Source organism: Papio anubis, chromosome 1 (genome assembly GCF_008728515.1).
Source record: "Papio anubis isolate 15944 chromosome 1, Panubis1.0, whole genome shotgun sequence".
Lineage (NCBI taxonomy): Eukaryota > Metazoa > Chordata > Mammalia > Primates > Cercopithecidae > Papio > Papio anubis.
In genome coordinates, this window is record NC_044976.1 from 143,491,413 (window position 1) to 143,507,854 (window position 16,442).

Genomic DNA, 16,442 nt, shown 5'->3' on the forward strand with positions numbered 1-16,442 from the left:
GATTTTGGACTTTGGGATCCAGAAAAACAAACAGGCAAGTACTATGTGACTCATATGCACCTTCAGAGATCAGTTCAAAGAGTTTAAACAATTTTTCCCGGTTGGGTGTGATGGCTTACATCTGTGATCCCAGCACTTTAAGAGTTCAAGACCAGCCTGAGCAACATGAGGAGACCCTGACTCTACAAAAAATTGAAAAAATTAGCCAGGCATGGTGGTGCATGCCTGTGGTCCCAGCTATTCTAGAGGCTGAGACAGGAGGATCACTAGAGCCCAGGAGATGGCGGCTTCAGTGAGTCATGTCTGTGCCACTTACTCCAGCCTGGGCAACAGAGTGAGACTGCCTCAAAAAAAAAAAAAAAAATCCCCTAAAATTTTATATACCCTGTGAAACAAATGGCAAATCTTGAGATGTCAAAAATAAAATAAAAACAAAAAAATTTTGATTCCAAGCCTCTGGCTGGGAAGAGTATATACTATGTGGATCTCCTGTTCTTGATTCCACAGATGGGCTCCTAACATTCATTAACTAGAAAACGTTTCTGAGGGCAGATGTCATGCCTCCACTTAATTTCATTTTCCATGTACTCCTGCTACAGCACTCTATACCATGTGCACACAGACCGCTATTCTTTCATTTCACAAGCATTTATGTGATTTCACTGATTCTATATATTTTGCATATTCTATTATCTCTAAAATCCAGATTCTCTCTTGTAATCAATGGCTAAGTTAATTGGCAGTGATATTTAGTTAATGTCATAACTAACAGTTAAATGGGAAGTGATATTTCTTTGTTAGTGGCACATGAAATAGTGGTGCATTTTGAAGTCAATGAGATTGGATGAATACTAGCTGCTGTGCAAAGAAGGCCAGAAGCAGCTGCACCAGGTGCTTTTTCACACACATCATCCTTTACTACCCCTAGAAAGTCAATGTTCTTCTTTACAAATGAGGAAACTGAGGCTGGGCTAAGTGAAGGGGTTGCAAATCCAGCTGCAAAGCCAACAACTGCAGACCCAAGATCTGAATTCAGTAGGAAGCAACTTAAATATCAATGAGGCAATTTTAATAACTTGCACTGGAGAGAGCCAAGTTGCTAACCAAAACAGGACCACTCTTTAACAATTGCCACAGGCCTGGAGTAGGATTTCTTGTCTTTGATGTTACCGCTTCCCTTTCAGCCTCTGAGATTCCTTTGGTACAATTCCCTTTTATTTATTCTCCTTTCTTTATTTAATGGGTCTGTCTAGCTCCAAAGTCCACATTCATTGTACATCATCTTACCTTCTCAAATAAATTAATTCTCTGAAATAGGAATGCCCTATCAATAAATAGGAGTGCCCGATCAATAAAATTTATCAAAATTTTTGTGAGGAAAATGATTGCAGTTCAAAAACAAAACCAAGGCTGGGCGTGGTGGCTCAGGCCTATAATCCCAGCACTTTGGGAAACCGAGGTGGGCAGATCACTTGAGATCAAGAGTTCGAGACCAGCCTGGCCAACATGGTGAAATCCCATCTTGACTAAAAATACAAAAATTAGCTGGGCATGGTGGCGCATGCCTGTAATCCCAGCTACTTGGGAGGCTGAGGCAGGAGAATCGCTTGGACCCGGGAGGCGGAGGTTGCAGTAAGCTGAGATCGTGTCACTGCACTCCAGCCTGGGTGACGGATCAAGGCTCTGTCTCACAAACAAACAAACAGAAACAACCAAAGGCTTAATAAATCATACTTTTTGTATCAATTAAGTGCAGAAATAAAAGTTGAATGTGTTAGATGCAAGAAAAAAAAAGCCTAGGTTGTGTGCTTCACAGGTATATTTTCTCAGAGCTTGTGAATGTAATTCTTGTTAACAGAGGAGAGTCACCATTCTCTCATGGATGTATTACATCATTTATCAAGATGGCAAGAAAGGTCATGTTCTCTATTTCCTGGGCTCTGTATTAGGTCTTCTATTACCTGTGGTGGCTGAAAGTCTAATTTCCATAACACATCACTAATAGAAATAGCTATTTCCATTTCCTCAGCTGTCAATAGGACAATATGAGTATTAACTGCATAGGATTGCTTGTGAGTATTAAAGAGTACATATATGTAAAATATTTAAAACTATGCTTGGCCTATAAGTCTTTAATAAAGGTTAGCTATGCTTCGCCTATAAGAAGTCCTCAATAAAGGTTAGCTTTAATCATCATTATTACCACCTTCATTATTATCTGAGAGTTAGAAACAGAAAAGATATGGTTATGAGAAGCCCTGTGCTCTTTAGCATAGCGACATGACCCATCAGACACATTTTCCCTGATAATGAAGGTCAGAACATTTCATCTCTCCACATCTCCTGACCCTGACACCTCTTTGAACTCACAGATTCTTCTTCTTCCTGTAGTTCAATCTTATTCTCTAAAGGAAATGCTCATTCATTGGTCAAACATTCCTTGATCAAACACAATATGCTAAGTTCTGTAAGAATACAGGTAAGTTAGACTTGAAGGCCTTCTCATAGGAGAACTAGATAGTGCCAGACATGGTGAATTACCAACCCTATGTGCTGTGTTTCCAGCCCCATCCCATCCCTGCCCTGAAGTGGCAGAGGCCACCTAAGGAACAATCTGAGTGAGCAAAGGAAAGAGATCCACTGAGTGGAACTATCGCAAAGGAAAGAATGAGCTGGAGGTTCCAAGACATCCCAGGTTAATGGAAGGGGTGTCCGAGGCATTGCTTATAATCATATTTTCATCTCTCTAAAATCCAGACGCTCTCTTAAAATCAATGGCATGTTCACTGGAGTGATATTTTTTTCTTAGCGGCACATAAAATAACAGTACATCCTAAAGTGAAAGGCATTGGAGACTCAGAGAATTGCTACCAGGCAAAGAAGGCCTACTCCATGCCAGAAGCAGCTGCACTCGGTGTTTCTTCACATATGTCATCACCAATCCTTTACAATCCTAGAAGGCGAGTGTTACTTTCTTCATCTTTACAAGGGAAGAAACTGAGGCCTGGTTAAGTAAAGGGGGTGCTATCTCCCACAAACTCAGGGCATATGATGTGTGAGCACTCGACCACCCATGCATGCAGACATTCCCTCACAGTGAAGGAAAAGAAGGCAATTAGGAGATGATGGGGAAAAGGCCAAGGGGCAGTTTTATTCCGAGTCAAGACCACCAAGCCAATTCAGGAAGTAAGGTAGTGGTGAGAGTGTGGTACAGTTAAACACCCAGTTCTGGATATCAGCGCTTAGAAAAGAAACAAAACAACCAACCATCAAAAGCAGCTTGTGGTTGTAGCATGATGCAAATTTATTCTAAACAAATTACAGAAGCAAACTTTTCAGTCTAAACAAACCCATCAAAGAATTCCCTAAAATATTATTAAATCTAAAATAAAATACCTGGAGAACATTGAATTCCCAGGTTAAAAACTATCATTGTTTAAAGGATATCTTTTAAAATGAAAGCACATATATGCCTTCAAAACGACAATGGACATTTGTTTATCTTGCAGAGCCACATTTCATCAAGCTGTGCAGAATCTGCAAAATGGAATACACCCTTGAGCAGAAGCGCTGCCTAAATAGAGCAAGCATATAGGGCAAATCCAAATCCTCTCTCCGGGAGCCCATCAGTACCGGAAATGCTACATCAAGATAGCGGAAAGGGCTATTTCCAGAGCTCTTCCATGCAGTCTCTTGCTCGCTGCTCACCTTACTCCTGAACCTATAACAGGGCGGGGTGAAGTGGGTGATGGGCAGGGGGAGGCGGGCTGGAGTGGCAGTGGGCCAGAGTTCCACTCCAGTGGTGACCCTGCACACTTCTCCCAGGTCCAGGAGCCTCCACTCTAATTTCTCGAACCTTCTAAATATGCAGCCTAAAGTGTGTTGTAATCTCTGGGCAAAGGACTACAAGTCAGTGACCTCCTTGGTTCTAACCCAGATGTGATGTGGGTTCAACAGTGAGTCATTAGCCCTTTTTTCACATCTCAGTTTCCTCTAGGAAAAATGATCTGTCATTCTTTCATATCTTTATATGAAAGATGCTGCGACTAGGTTACATCACCATCTTTTCTCCAGGGAGAAGTCGTCATTCAAAAAGTGCAACTCCTCGAGTAGACCACAGGGGTTGCTGTGGAGACACAGTGGCCTCCCCCAACCCCTTCCTTCTGTGAGGTGGAGAGGTCCCCACCTGCCCCTCAACCTCTGCAAAGCCCCTCTTTCATCGGGTGGGGTCTTCTCAGGAGAGGCATAAAGCTGGCTGGCCTCACTTGGCAACACAGACAACCCAACTGCTTTAGTTATAAATAGTATACTTCTTTGAGAGGTTTTTCTAGTCTTTGAAAAGTAAAAAAAGAGGAAATCCTGAAGGAGGAGCATGTGGCCTAACTTAAATGTAACCACAATTAGGCACTAGAGTTAGTACAAGCAACGATGCAATAAAAAAGGGAGAATTAAAGTTTGGTCTGTTGTGTATTAATAACTCAATCATTCTGGAAGTCAAGGAGTTCAAGTCTGTCTTTGATATGCTCCTTTTTCTTTCTGTTTCTCTTACACCCACATACAAACACACACACAGGGAATCCTAAAAAATAAAATAGTAAAAATGCTTACTACATAAAGCAAAAATACCACTATGTTCCAGCAATGGCTAACATTTCCCTTCATTGGGCAACCGGCCAACAGACCAGCAACTTGTATATAGAAAGACATATTCATGAATTGAATCCTAAGTCACATTCCCCAAAACCATAGTGTCATTGGTATTCATTCTACATTCCACAATTTAACTTGGAAAATTACAGAGGAAATAGAAAAGGAGATTGCTTCATGTTAAATGTTTAACATTCATGTGAAACAACTACAAAGGAAATCTCATTGTGATTTTTCAGGCTGTATATTTTCAGTGTACCTACTTCAAAATGGTAGAATAAATCGAGATGATTATTTACTTTCTTCCGTTGCCTAGCTTGGAGATTCCACTCTTTATTAACACAAACTGCTTATTTCCCTTGCAAGGAGAATCCATGATAATACCTCACTTCTTTTTTCTCTGTTCTAACATCACACTGCTGCTGACTGAAGCTAGTAATGGATAGCTCAACACCATCATTTAAGCTAAATAAATGGGAAGTTTTGATGTCTCTAATTTAAGACCACAAAAAATAAAGTACATACCATATACAATGGTCTAATCCACACTCCATTTAATTAAGATAAGTGTCTGACTATCCTCCTATTCAGTATTCTCATTTGAATATCCTTTGATCATAAAGATATTTTATTTTTGTTATTATTTTCTAAATGGTACTGTTAACAGAATTCAGTAACCCCAAACAAATACCAGGGCTCCTCAACAGGGGCATTACTGACATGGTGGCCAGGATAATTCTTTGGTGTTGGGAGGGGGCATTGCCTTTTGCATTATAGGATGGTTAGAAACATCCCTGGCTGACCCACTAAATAGCAGTAGCACCCCTCCACCTCTAGTCATGACAACCCAAAGTGTCTCTGGACATTGCCAAATGTTCCAGTGGGAGTAGAGGTTGGGGGATGGCGGCAGTACGAAATCACCAGGGTTAGAATCACAACATGTGCTGACTGGTTACAGTGAAAAGGGGAGAGAAAAGAAAGACAATGAAACTTTGTGTCTCTTCCTCTTTTTGATTGTCCAACTCTCTACAGATTTTTACATGTCAATTATTTGAATTCTTCCTGTGTATAACTGAATCACCGTTTCTAAGTTTCTAAAATCTTGTGCAGCATCTTTCGAATAGATGTGCCTCGAACTTCAAATGGATTGTTAAACTACTAGAGGTCCACTAATTCCCAGTGGGCAAACTATCGGTAAACCTTAGCATAACTCCACTTTGAGTCTTAAACTAACAGCACGTGAAAAGATCAATACGAATAAATTCAAAACTAATCAGACTCCTTCTTTAAATGTTGACACAGTATTATTTATAGCCCATAAATACATTCTTGACTAAAATTCATCCTAGGAGATTGGCACCTGGCCAGTTCTATTCATATTTACTGTATTTATATAGTACACTTGGCCAAGGATAATATTTAAGACAAAATATGCCTGAGGGCATATACAATATCTCTTATATTTTTACTTTTAAATCTCCACATTGCTAAAAATATGTAGTCTGAACTTTATAAAATGTCCCACAAAGGGCTATCAGCAATCTGTAATGATATATAGCTCATTGAGTATAATTAGAGCATATTTGTAATACTTGAGCTGAAGTCACTCCCTGAACGCTAATAAGTTGGTGGTAAAAAATGAACCAGTGATCTTTCCCATGCCTTCATCTCTGGGGCTTATGACCCTCGCCAGATTCACTGCAAGGAATGGCAGGCACACTCCCTCCCCACAGCCACTTCAGTGACAGCTGAGTTAAAAGTTAGGCAGAAAAGTCCTAAAGAGGGAAAGCTAGTATATAAGCCAATACTGTACTTTCAATTTGCTTTTTAAAAATACGTTTTTTTCTTTTTTCTTTTTTGGAAAGGTTTGCTATATTCCAGTATAACTAGAAAGTGCTGGAAAATCAGTTAACCTATTTTCTATAAAATTATCCAGTCCTTGCACAGTAGTATCGAACCTGCTATTAATATGGCTTTCTGCTCCTAAACTTCCACACAGAATACAGACTTTTTAAAGCCTGTTTTCTTTGTATGAAAACTGGCAGCATATTTTATTTATCCTGGATGTATCGGAGGTTTTCATTTATTTGGTGGCTGGGGTGAAATGGAGAGGAGAATCCACACATTGATGTTAAATGCCATACTCTGAAATCCTCCTAATAATCTAGAAATTTTTCCAGTTTGTTGATGACCATGACCCCAGGTTGGACCATCTCAGCTCCTCAGACTGAAGTGTGTTTGAGAGAACAAAGAACTAATGCCCTCTTGGGTTACTTGCTCTCTCCACACCTATTCAGTAATGAGATCAGAGCTCCTTTCTGTGTTATAAAAGCACTGGGAGTTTATTAGACCTCTTGCATATAAACATTGAAAGATGAGCTATTCAGGTTCTACATAACATACTCTCCGCTCTGCCCAAATACCAGTAGAACCAATGCACGTGCTAGAGAAAGCAAACTGACTCAACTCCTTGTTTGTCTCAATGGTTCTGGACTAATTAATGAACTTTCTTTCCTAATATCTCCTTGGCTCCACCCCAGATAGAAAACTTTACTTCTCAAAGGGGATACCCAGGGGTGGAGTGTATTTATCACCACTGTTATGGATAGCGCCATAATTACAATAATAGAATCATCCTGCTTGCCAGAATTCTCTGCATCTGTTCTGCTATTGAACAAGAACAGGAGAAGTTGCAGCAAAATAAAGGTCACTAGGAAGACTGGGGTTAGATACATGGGCTGACTTCCGAGACCATCAAGTACAAGACATGGCAGGTCACATAGCTAGGACTTGCCAAATTAAAAATAAATATTAAAAAAGAAAAGCACCACCCTGCAATTAGAATCTTTAAGATAAAATTACCAAGATGGCTGTATTATCTATTTAGGCAAGACACAGAGACTTTGCAAAGGCAGCCAGCAAGTATATAGGGCATGGAAAGGGGAGGAGAGAAATGAGCAACCAATGAAAAGTTTATGACTTGCGATCTGGAATACACAAATGTTGAAGAGGTTCCCCCCACCCCCCACCGCCCCCACTTTGCTTTTTCTTCTTTCTGGTATTTAACCCTCTCAGGTATCAGTGAATGATGCTGCCTCTTTTCTTTTCTTTCTTCTCTCTCTCTCTCTCTTTCTCACTCTGAAATAATTCTACACTGTCTCTTCCTTTCCTCTACAATAAATCATTTCACTCCTATTGCTACCGTATGCCAGCTGGTTTTGAGGACACTGTTCTCAGAGAAGCCAGTTTGGAAAAAAAAAACGGCTATCATCTACTCTGAGTTTTAGGAATGCATTGAAGTAAGTGCAGGAAGCCTACGAAAAGGCAGGAGCAGGATAACAGACCCGTAAGAAAAATGATCTGCTACACTGGAGATCTGAAGAAGGCAGGTTTGAGTGTATTCTGAAAAATAACGTGAACTAAAACCTTTTAAAACAGTCAGAAACGGAGTTGTCCTTTCTACACTCCAGGTGAAGTGAAAAGGGAACGTGGTTATAGGATTTTGCCTTTGGGTAATGAAACACCTAGTGATAGCAAACGACACATCAAGGACTGAGGGTTTCCAGGTAGGTTTCTCGAGGGGTCTTCAAACCGGGTTTTGTCTCGGCGATGCTGACATTTTTAGGGGAGTTAGAGACAATAGAGAAGACTTGGGGAACCAGTTGATAGGTCAGCACGGAAAGGGGGCGCTTTCCGGACGAGGCTAGCTTTGAGACACTTTTTTTTTTAACCCTTCGTGCACCAGTTCGGCGCGCTCCACGCCAATCGGAGCAAAGAAAACAAACCTACCAAGATTCCCCAGTTTAACTCTGCCCCTGGGAGCACCTCAGTTTGACAGAGTGGGGCTGACTCCTAGCTGGTGGCGGACTAAAGAACTTCAGTGAAGAGAAAAAGAGAATAACGCCTTTTAAAGCGCTGAATTGTTAGGGGGAAGGGAAAGATGGAGAAAATAAAGTACAAAGTAAACGTTTTAAAGCCTAGTGGCCTCAGGCATACAACTGGAAAGGAGGTGGATGGGGCGAAGGACAGGAGAACGGGAAAAAAGCGAACGGGAAAAAAGCGAACGGGAACCGCGAGAGGGAAGGGCGATTCCGGGAGCTGCTGCGTTTTTGAGAGCTCCGGGCAGCGCTAAACCTCGGGGGATGGAAGTCAAAATGAGTACTTACTTTCGGAGGGGAAGAAGGGCGGCATGTCTATTTTGTAAACCTCCTTGGCGTAGTACTCCTCGTCGCTCCTCTCGCGCTCGCAGGCGGCCGCTCTCCGGCTCGCCTTCTCCTGGAGCAAGTCCCTGGTGCTGTTGTAGATGGAAATCACCTCCGGGGGGACTTCCTCGGGCTCAGGATAGTCTTCTGGGGGACTGGTGAGCTTCAGCTTGCTCAGGATCTGCCCGCGGATCGCCTCGATCCTCTTGCGCATGAACTGGTCCATATCGAGTGTGCTGCAGGTAGACAGGCTGAGCGCGACCGTGACCAGATGCAGGATCAGAAAAGCGCTCAGCACACAGTAGTGCATTTTTTAAAAAGGTGGAAAAAAAAGTTGTTTTTAAAAGTCAGAAGAAAAAAAAAAAGAAATCAACAATTCTCAAAGTATAGATCAAGGAGAGTTGGTTTTTTGGTTTGTTTGTTTGTTTTGTTTTGTTTTTGATGCGACACTTTTGCAAACAATCTAGTCAATGCCCAATAGAAAAACGTATCTTGCTTGAATTCCTTTAAAAAAAAAAAAAAAAAAAAAAAAGGCTAGTAGTTCCAAAAGTGGAAATACTAATATGGGACGGGCAGAGGGAACCCTGACTTTGGAGAGTAAGAAAAAAAAAAAATTCTTGGAGCAACGAGATGGGGGAAAAAAAAAGAGACGAGTGGCTATTAAGTAGAAATAAATTTAAGAGGAGGAAATGGAGTTCAGTGTGTCAGTCTCGGGTGCGGAGTGGCGGATCTGAACTCTGCTCCTCCGGCCAAAAGGGAAGAGATGAAAAAAGGTCCCGGGGCTGGCAGCTGGCGAACTGACGGGAGGGGCGCCGGGAGCGCGGTGAGGGGGGCCGCAGAGGCTGACCTGGGCTGAAATTTATATATTTAAAGAAGGAGCGGTTCGGCCCTGCCTTCCACTGCGGCGCTGAGAGCAGGAGCAGCAGCAGCTCCGGAGCAGAGAAGCGCACACGTGTGTGCGTGTGTGTGTGTGCGCGTGTGCGCGCGCTGGGGGCGAGCCCGGCGCGCCGCGGGGAGGAGGGTGCGCTTCGCACCGCGCTCGGGACTCGGTCGGGTGCCGCAGGGGCCGCAGAGGCTGCAGAGGCGGCGCGGATCCTGCTCCGGGAGCTGCGCGCCGTGGCCTACACCCGGGCGGGCGCGCGCTGACCCGCTTGGTTACTCCACGTTGCTGCCGCCGCCGCTTGCAAACGCTTCCAGCCTCCAGCTCCCTCCTTCTCCTGCTCCTCCTTCTCTTGCTCCAAACGCCAACCCAGCCACAGACGATCGGCCGTCGCGGTTCCGTTCACCCCCTGCGGATCACAACGGCAGCCCTTGCGACACCCTGGCTGGGGAGTTTTATTCCTGAGGGGGTTGAGCAGGGGCTCCCTTGGACTTCCACCCTTTCCCAACCTCTCCTGCCTTCTCCCCAACGTGGAATTGCTCGCTTAGGGTAGGTAGGCACTTGCCACCCTAAAATAGACCCTCTCTGCCTCCTCCTGTCTGCAGCCGAGCAGCCCCCTCAGTTTGTTCCTGGATGACTCCCTAGACCGTTAGGCTGATATTCTCCATCCCCCTCCCCTGCCTCTTTCACTTGCGCTCTCGCTCTGCTGTCTTTCTCTTTCTATCTCTGTCTCTCTCTTGTCAGGAGCTTCTGGAGCTCCGCTCGGAGCGAACCTTCTGCTGCCAGCAGATAACATCACGATCTTGCCGGAGAGGAGAGATTTATAAGTTCTCTCTGAACCACGTGTCTGCCTTCAACAAAGTGACGTGCTAGGATTACAGTCAGAAGTCCTCTCGTTACTTAGACCACGAGCTCTCCCCTAACCGTTGAGGGGGTGTGGAAATGAGGACCGCTGTGGGGAAGGGAGGAAGGAGGTGGAATGTGCGCCCTGACAATAGTGATTTACGGTATTTACTTTCTAGTCATTTTGGACAGGTCTGTTGAAGGACAATCAAGTTTCCCGTTTTTACTTAGTGGAACTCAGTCACAGCCTCCCAAACTGAATCACTTGCCCTAGAATGGAAGGCTTTCCTCCTGTATTATGTATGCACACACACCCCTGTGGGAGGGAGCACCAGTCTACTCAGGGCCAGGCCAGTCCTGAAGACATACCTTCCAATCTTTTAAATTCATGTCCTACCTCTAATTTTCTGGGATGCCTTAACAGGTTGCCATCCTAGAGTTTATTTTGTTAGTTTGTTGTTTACAATATAGCCCTCTGTTTATGAACTGCTAGAAAACAGAGATCCATCAATTTTACCTAAAGAATAAGGTATATTTGTCTGTTTCACTGATTTGAATGAATGGTCACCTTTATCATTTGCTGCCTAAGCCACTTCTTGTATGGCTTTCTCTTCACCTTCTTGCTAGGCTAAACATTATCAACCAACTTCATTCTTTCCACAGCATTAATCCAGGAAGCTGGAATTTTAGTGTTTGATGTCTACTGTTCTACACTACTCATAACTTGACATTTTCAATTTCAACCAAGTCTAAATTAGATGAATACAAGAATAACTCTTACCACTGTTCCACTTTCCCTTTTTCTTTTATTTTACCTTTAGTTACTCAAAGTCAACATTTTCATTTCGGCATGACTCTGCAGCCATACTGACTAGACAGATGATTTAAATTGGAAACTCTGTTGAATTTACCCCCAAACCCAAGATCTCTATACTATTCCCTAGTTCAGATGTTCCCTAGTTCAGAAAAGTCACAAAGAACTTTCTATCACTTTTGAAATTTATACTTTAGATGTATATGGGGCCTAGATTATTAGTAGAGCACTGAATAAATAAAATAATAATAGCTAACATATACTACACTTAGTAATTTGATGTGTGTTGTGTATGGTCATTTAATCTTCACAATAAACCTATAAAGTAGGTATTATTATCCATATTTGGCAGATGAGGAGACAGGTACAAAGAAGTTAAGTACTTTGTTCGAGACCACAGTAAGTGGTAGAGCTGGATTTTTGCAGTCAGAATCCACTATGTTCTTACCTACTATGTACTTGTGAGAAACAGTGGTCCCAGAATATGTTCTGACAAACAGGAATTCTGGGGTCAAACAAGTCTGGGAGATACTGGGTACTCTCCTGTCCTCTTAGATTCCTCATTCCAGAACATTTTCATGTTAAAGGCTCTGAAACTCGTGTAGAAGAGAAGACCTTTTCACTCTTTTAACCCAGCATTTTCCGAACTCCCTTGAATACAGAATTTTTTCCATTATCACACATTGAAAAACTCTGGAATAAAATAATTGGTCCAACTCACCATTTCTGAATAATTCTAAAAATTATGTATAAATCAGCACCAGCAGGTTCCTTTCCTTGACACCAGTTTTGAATTGAAGCAACTTGAAAGGAGTTAGAAACCAGCTACCATCCCAGTAGCCCAAGGAAAAGATAATCAAGAGGTGCTACTGTCATCCAGTTAAGTCCTCCCTCTGAGATCAGTTTGAGAACTGCAGTAGGCTAGCTCTACAGATTGGACAAAAAGTGAATATTCCTACATCTGTGGCCATTATAGACACAGAGCAGGAGCTCCAAACCAGAGCTACTGAGTGAAGATGCTGCTGTGGAATATGGCTGGTTACCTGAGTTAGCTATCACCATATTTTGCTGAGGATATAGGTTCAGCTTCCCCACAAGCCAGTGAGCATCTTTCATGTTTACAGACAACCTTCTTGGTACAGATACTGATGCACCTTAAGTAGATTCAGATTAGAGTGCAGATAGAGTAGCAAGAGTCCGTTTACATCACTTCTAGGAAAACGGCCTCTAAACCATAAATTCTGATGGCCACCCCTCTTCCTTACATAGACATATACAGTTTTGTTCATAATACTTAGTTTATTGAGTACCTATTGCTCACTTAACAGGTCCTTAGACCTGAGACCCCTGACTTACTCATAAAAGGCTACTTTAATTTCCCCAGAGCCCAGGAGGGTAAGACGGGAGGTAGTGGTAGAAGCTGCTGGAATGGGTAAGTGCAGTAAGTGAGTATAGCAGGAGAGGAGGAGCCCCTTTCCACCTCTCAAATGATCAGTTCTTTGAAGACCCAACAGGCAAGATTGCTAGAGCTGTATCCCTGGTAACTGTAAATGAATCCTTTCTTCTATTAAATAACTATTATAATGTTTTTTCATCTCTATATTTAAGAGGCAAAACATTCACTAAATTTATGGAGGTCTTATGTGCCAGGGTCTCCACAGTCTTCATGGTAAAATGGTATTTAAATGATATACACCATCTTGATTACTTCAAGGAGGCAGGAGAGTACAGTGGTTTAAAGAGCAGGCTCCAGTCATGGTTTCTTGGGTTCAGATTTCTGTCACTTTCTGGCTTTGTGATCCTGAACAAGTTACTGACTCTGTGAGTTTCTTATCATGTCTTTATTTCTGTCAGGGAATTTATAATAAAAATATCTGGCCTTCCCTCTCTCTCTCTCTCTCTCTCTCTCTCTGAAAAGCCAAGGAAGAACCCAAGAAGAATTTGCTTCTAGTTCTGCCTCCTAGTAGTTTCTGTAAGCACATTTTAAATAGTACGGTATTTTGCCCCCAGTAATTATAGGAGGAAAGGACAAGAAAATTCCCTTTTGGTGAATAAAATGCTAAATGACTATCAAAGTTCAGTTAAGCATTCACGATTAAAGTCTCTTATTAACGCCCTCAAATGGAATTTTTTGTTTCGAAATTATAGAGGTAGAGAGTGGAGCTGTTTCCACTCTTAGCCATTCTCCACTCATCAATGGTTCTATTCAGTTAAGTAATGTGGAATTTCTACAAGAGGCTGAAGAAAACAAAACTACTCATCCCTGTCCTGGAGTTTTACGCCTATGGATCATAGGCCCTTACTAACACTGACCAAAGCATAACTTCATTTGTAACAATTCTGGAAGCTTTCCAGGATGGTTTCAAGCATGAAAAATCAGGAGACAGAAAAAAGAAATATATGGAACGACTGTAATTGATTATATTTTCCCCCAAACAGTGATACTTGATAAATGCAAAATAACCCTTTAATATGAAAATACACCAAAAGTCTTTTAAGATTTTATTCATAATTTTACATTTGATACCACTATTCAAGAACAATGTTTGGTCTATATCATTTTTGTCTGATCTTCTATATGCATTTCTGTAAACAGCTTTATTTCATTATTCTATTTGTGAATAATGAAATGGAAAGGTGGTTTCCTCATGAAAAATAATCCAATTATTATTTCCATTTGTATTTAAAGATTAATCTAAGGAAGAAGTGTTAAGGAAAAAGGAGGAAACAATGGGAAGGGAGGAAAATGGAAACAGAGTGGGTTTAAAGAGATCAGAGGTGGTAAAAAATAAAGAGATAGGACCAAGAAAAACCACAGTATATCAGCAGGTTGTGAGGCCTTAAAGAGATAAACTCATCACACTAATGATACACTATGGGAACATTATCTCATCCTTTGGAATTATGATTAGTTGATTGATTACTGCTTGTGGCTTTTGGGCCACTCATATCTCTACAATTTTAGCTCTCCAGGAAAGTCTTTCTTGGGGAGGCGGTCTCAAAGTGGCCTGCGCTATGTCATCCCTGTAGCTGCAGCCTCTGGTTTCCTGCCCCTGGTGAAATTCATCCAGTAAGATAGCATTTAGTGACTGATATAAATAAAAGAACATATGGTAATAGTTGGCACACAGCATAACACTATGGATCAGGGCTTAACAAAATCCTAATGTTGACAAAAAGAAACCAGCAGCAGAATTTTCCATATTTTTTAGGGCAGTACTTGACACTCACCTTTACAGAATCTCTACTCCTACTTCATTTACTCTATCACCACAGAAGTTCACAGACAGACTTCACAAAGCAAGAAGCCAGAATGAGGTTGCTGGGGAGAAATGGAGAGAGTGTTTTAGCCAACTAAAAATAAAAATGAAAGATGAGAAAAAAAAAAGAGAAGGTGAGTGATAAAGAAAAATATGACTGTATTCTCATAATTAATATGAGTATGATATAACAAAAGTTTTTTTTTTTTTAAAGATACATGGTCTTTAAATGAATTTATGTGTCTGTCGTCTTCTCAGTGGGCTTCATAGATTGGGTAAAATTCCAAATGTCTAAATTTCCACTACCAAAATTACCAACCTACATTTCAAACAACTTTGCCCTTCTGCTGCCTCGATTAGCCTGCAATTAAAAAATAAATAAATAAATAAATAAATAAATAAATAAATAAATAAAAACCAAGGGTCAATAGTAATTGCATAAAAAAGGAAAACCTCAGTGTAGTTTATGATAGTGGAAAAAAATAGTAAATAAGTATTTTTAAAAGCCTAAGTATATAAGTATTTTTAAAAGCACAGCTATATAGATGGTTATAATTTATAAAACTGGAGACTACAGACCACAGACTCTCACTGATGATTATTTTAAATCTTAGTAGAAAATAAAGTTCTCATAACTAGGGAAATGACATTATTTATCACACAAATCCAAACATTTTTTGGGGTAAAGAGGATGCCAGTCATTGAGCACATTTTAAATATTATAGTATTTTGCCCCCAGTAATTATAGGAGGAAATGATAAGAAAATACACTTTTGGCGAATAAAATGTTAAATGACTACCGAAGTTCAGTTAAGCATTCACGATTAAAGTCTCTTATTAACGCTCTACATTAAGACAATAGGGGTAAACCAGGACTGTTCCAGATAATTACCTTATTTAAAATGAAGCCACTTTAAATCTGTAAGAATACATCTGTTAGTCTTTCACCTTTTTTCGGTTACAATGGTGATACTGTATTTTGCATACTTCCAAGACTTTTTTTCCCCTTTCCCTATGCAGCATATTCTAAAAATCACCATCCGAGATACATTTTGAAAATGCTACTTGCACAATTTTAGCATTGATACAAACCTGCACTGACACAAAAATGAACCCCCAGGAGGTGCTTGGTCAAGCTCTTTTGAGCTCCATGAAAGCAGTCTCCCACAAACAAAGGAAGAAGATAAATACAACAAAAATGGGATTAACAAGCATGTTATGTATTGTGTGTATAGCCAGAGAAATTAATTTTAAAATTTTTGAAAATCAACAACAGAAAAATAATCTCAAAGGTAAAAATGAGTTTGGGCCCCTTTCCCATTTTAGTGCCAGTAAAGAAAAAAAAAAGAACAGTGTTTCTGTTTGTTGTTTGGTGTTTGCAGGTCACATAATAATGACTTTTCACATGTTGATCCTTCTTGTTTAGCACACAGTAACTGCTTCATAAAACCAGGACACCAGGAAAGTTACCTGCACATAATTGAAGGGACTGTTTCCTGTTAATGTGAAATTTTTTGTAATCAAGAATCCTATAATTTGTGGTTTCTCTTTAGATTTGTTATATCTATATGAGTCCTTTTAAGTAAAAAGGCAGTATCTTTACTGTTCCAAGCAAATAACAAGCTATCTACCATAAGAAATAAATATCTGCCAAAGAAATAAATCCAGAAATGAGTATGTCATTGTGACCTGAGGAGACAAATAATTTTGGCTGCTGGGTTATTGGAGATAACAAGTGTTTTGTATTTGTTTCTTTAAGAGGACTTTGTCTTATAATTTTAAGTTACTTAAGATCA

The 16,442-nt window shown here is 40.8% G+C and overlaps 1 protein-coding gene across 5 annotated transcripts in view; it reads right to left on the reverse strand.

The window, feature by feature from the left end:
• TGFB2 (transforming growth factor beta 2) overlaps window positions 1-15,028 on the reverse strand; it is a 101,071-nt gene extending 86,043 nt beyond the window's left edge. Inside the window, exons 1-2 of one of the 5 annotated variants that reach the window (XM_009187193.4) lie at window positions 14,618-15,021; window positions 8,814-10,138 (exon numbers count right to left, since the gene is read on the reverse strand). In XM_009187193.4, coding sequence (XP_009185457.1) covers window positions 8,814-9,159 — 346 coding nt within the window. In that variant the 5' untranslated portion in view covers window positions 9,160-10,138; window positions 14,618-15,021. Of the gene's footprint in view, window positions 1-8,813 lie in introns of all 5 variants that reach the window. The other 4 variants (XM_031655661.1, XR_637774.4, XR_002517432.2 and 1 more) reach the window with 4 other exon arrangements.
• Window positions 15,029-16,442: the final 1,414 nt, after the last annotated feature.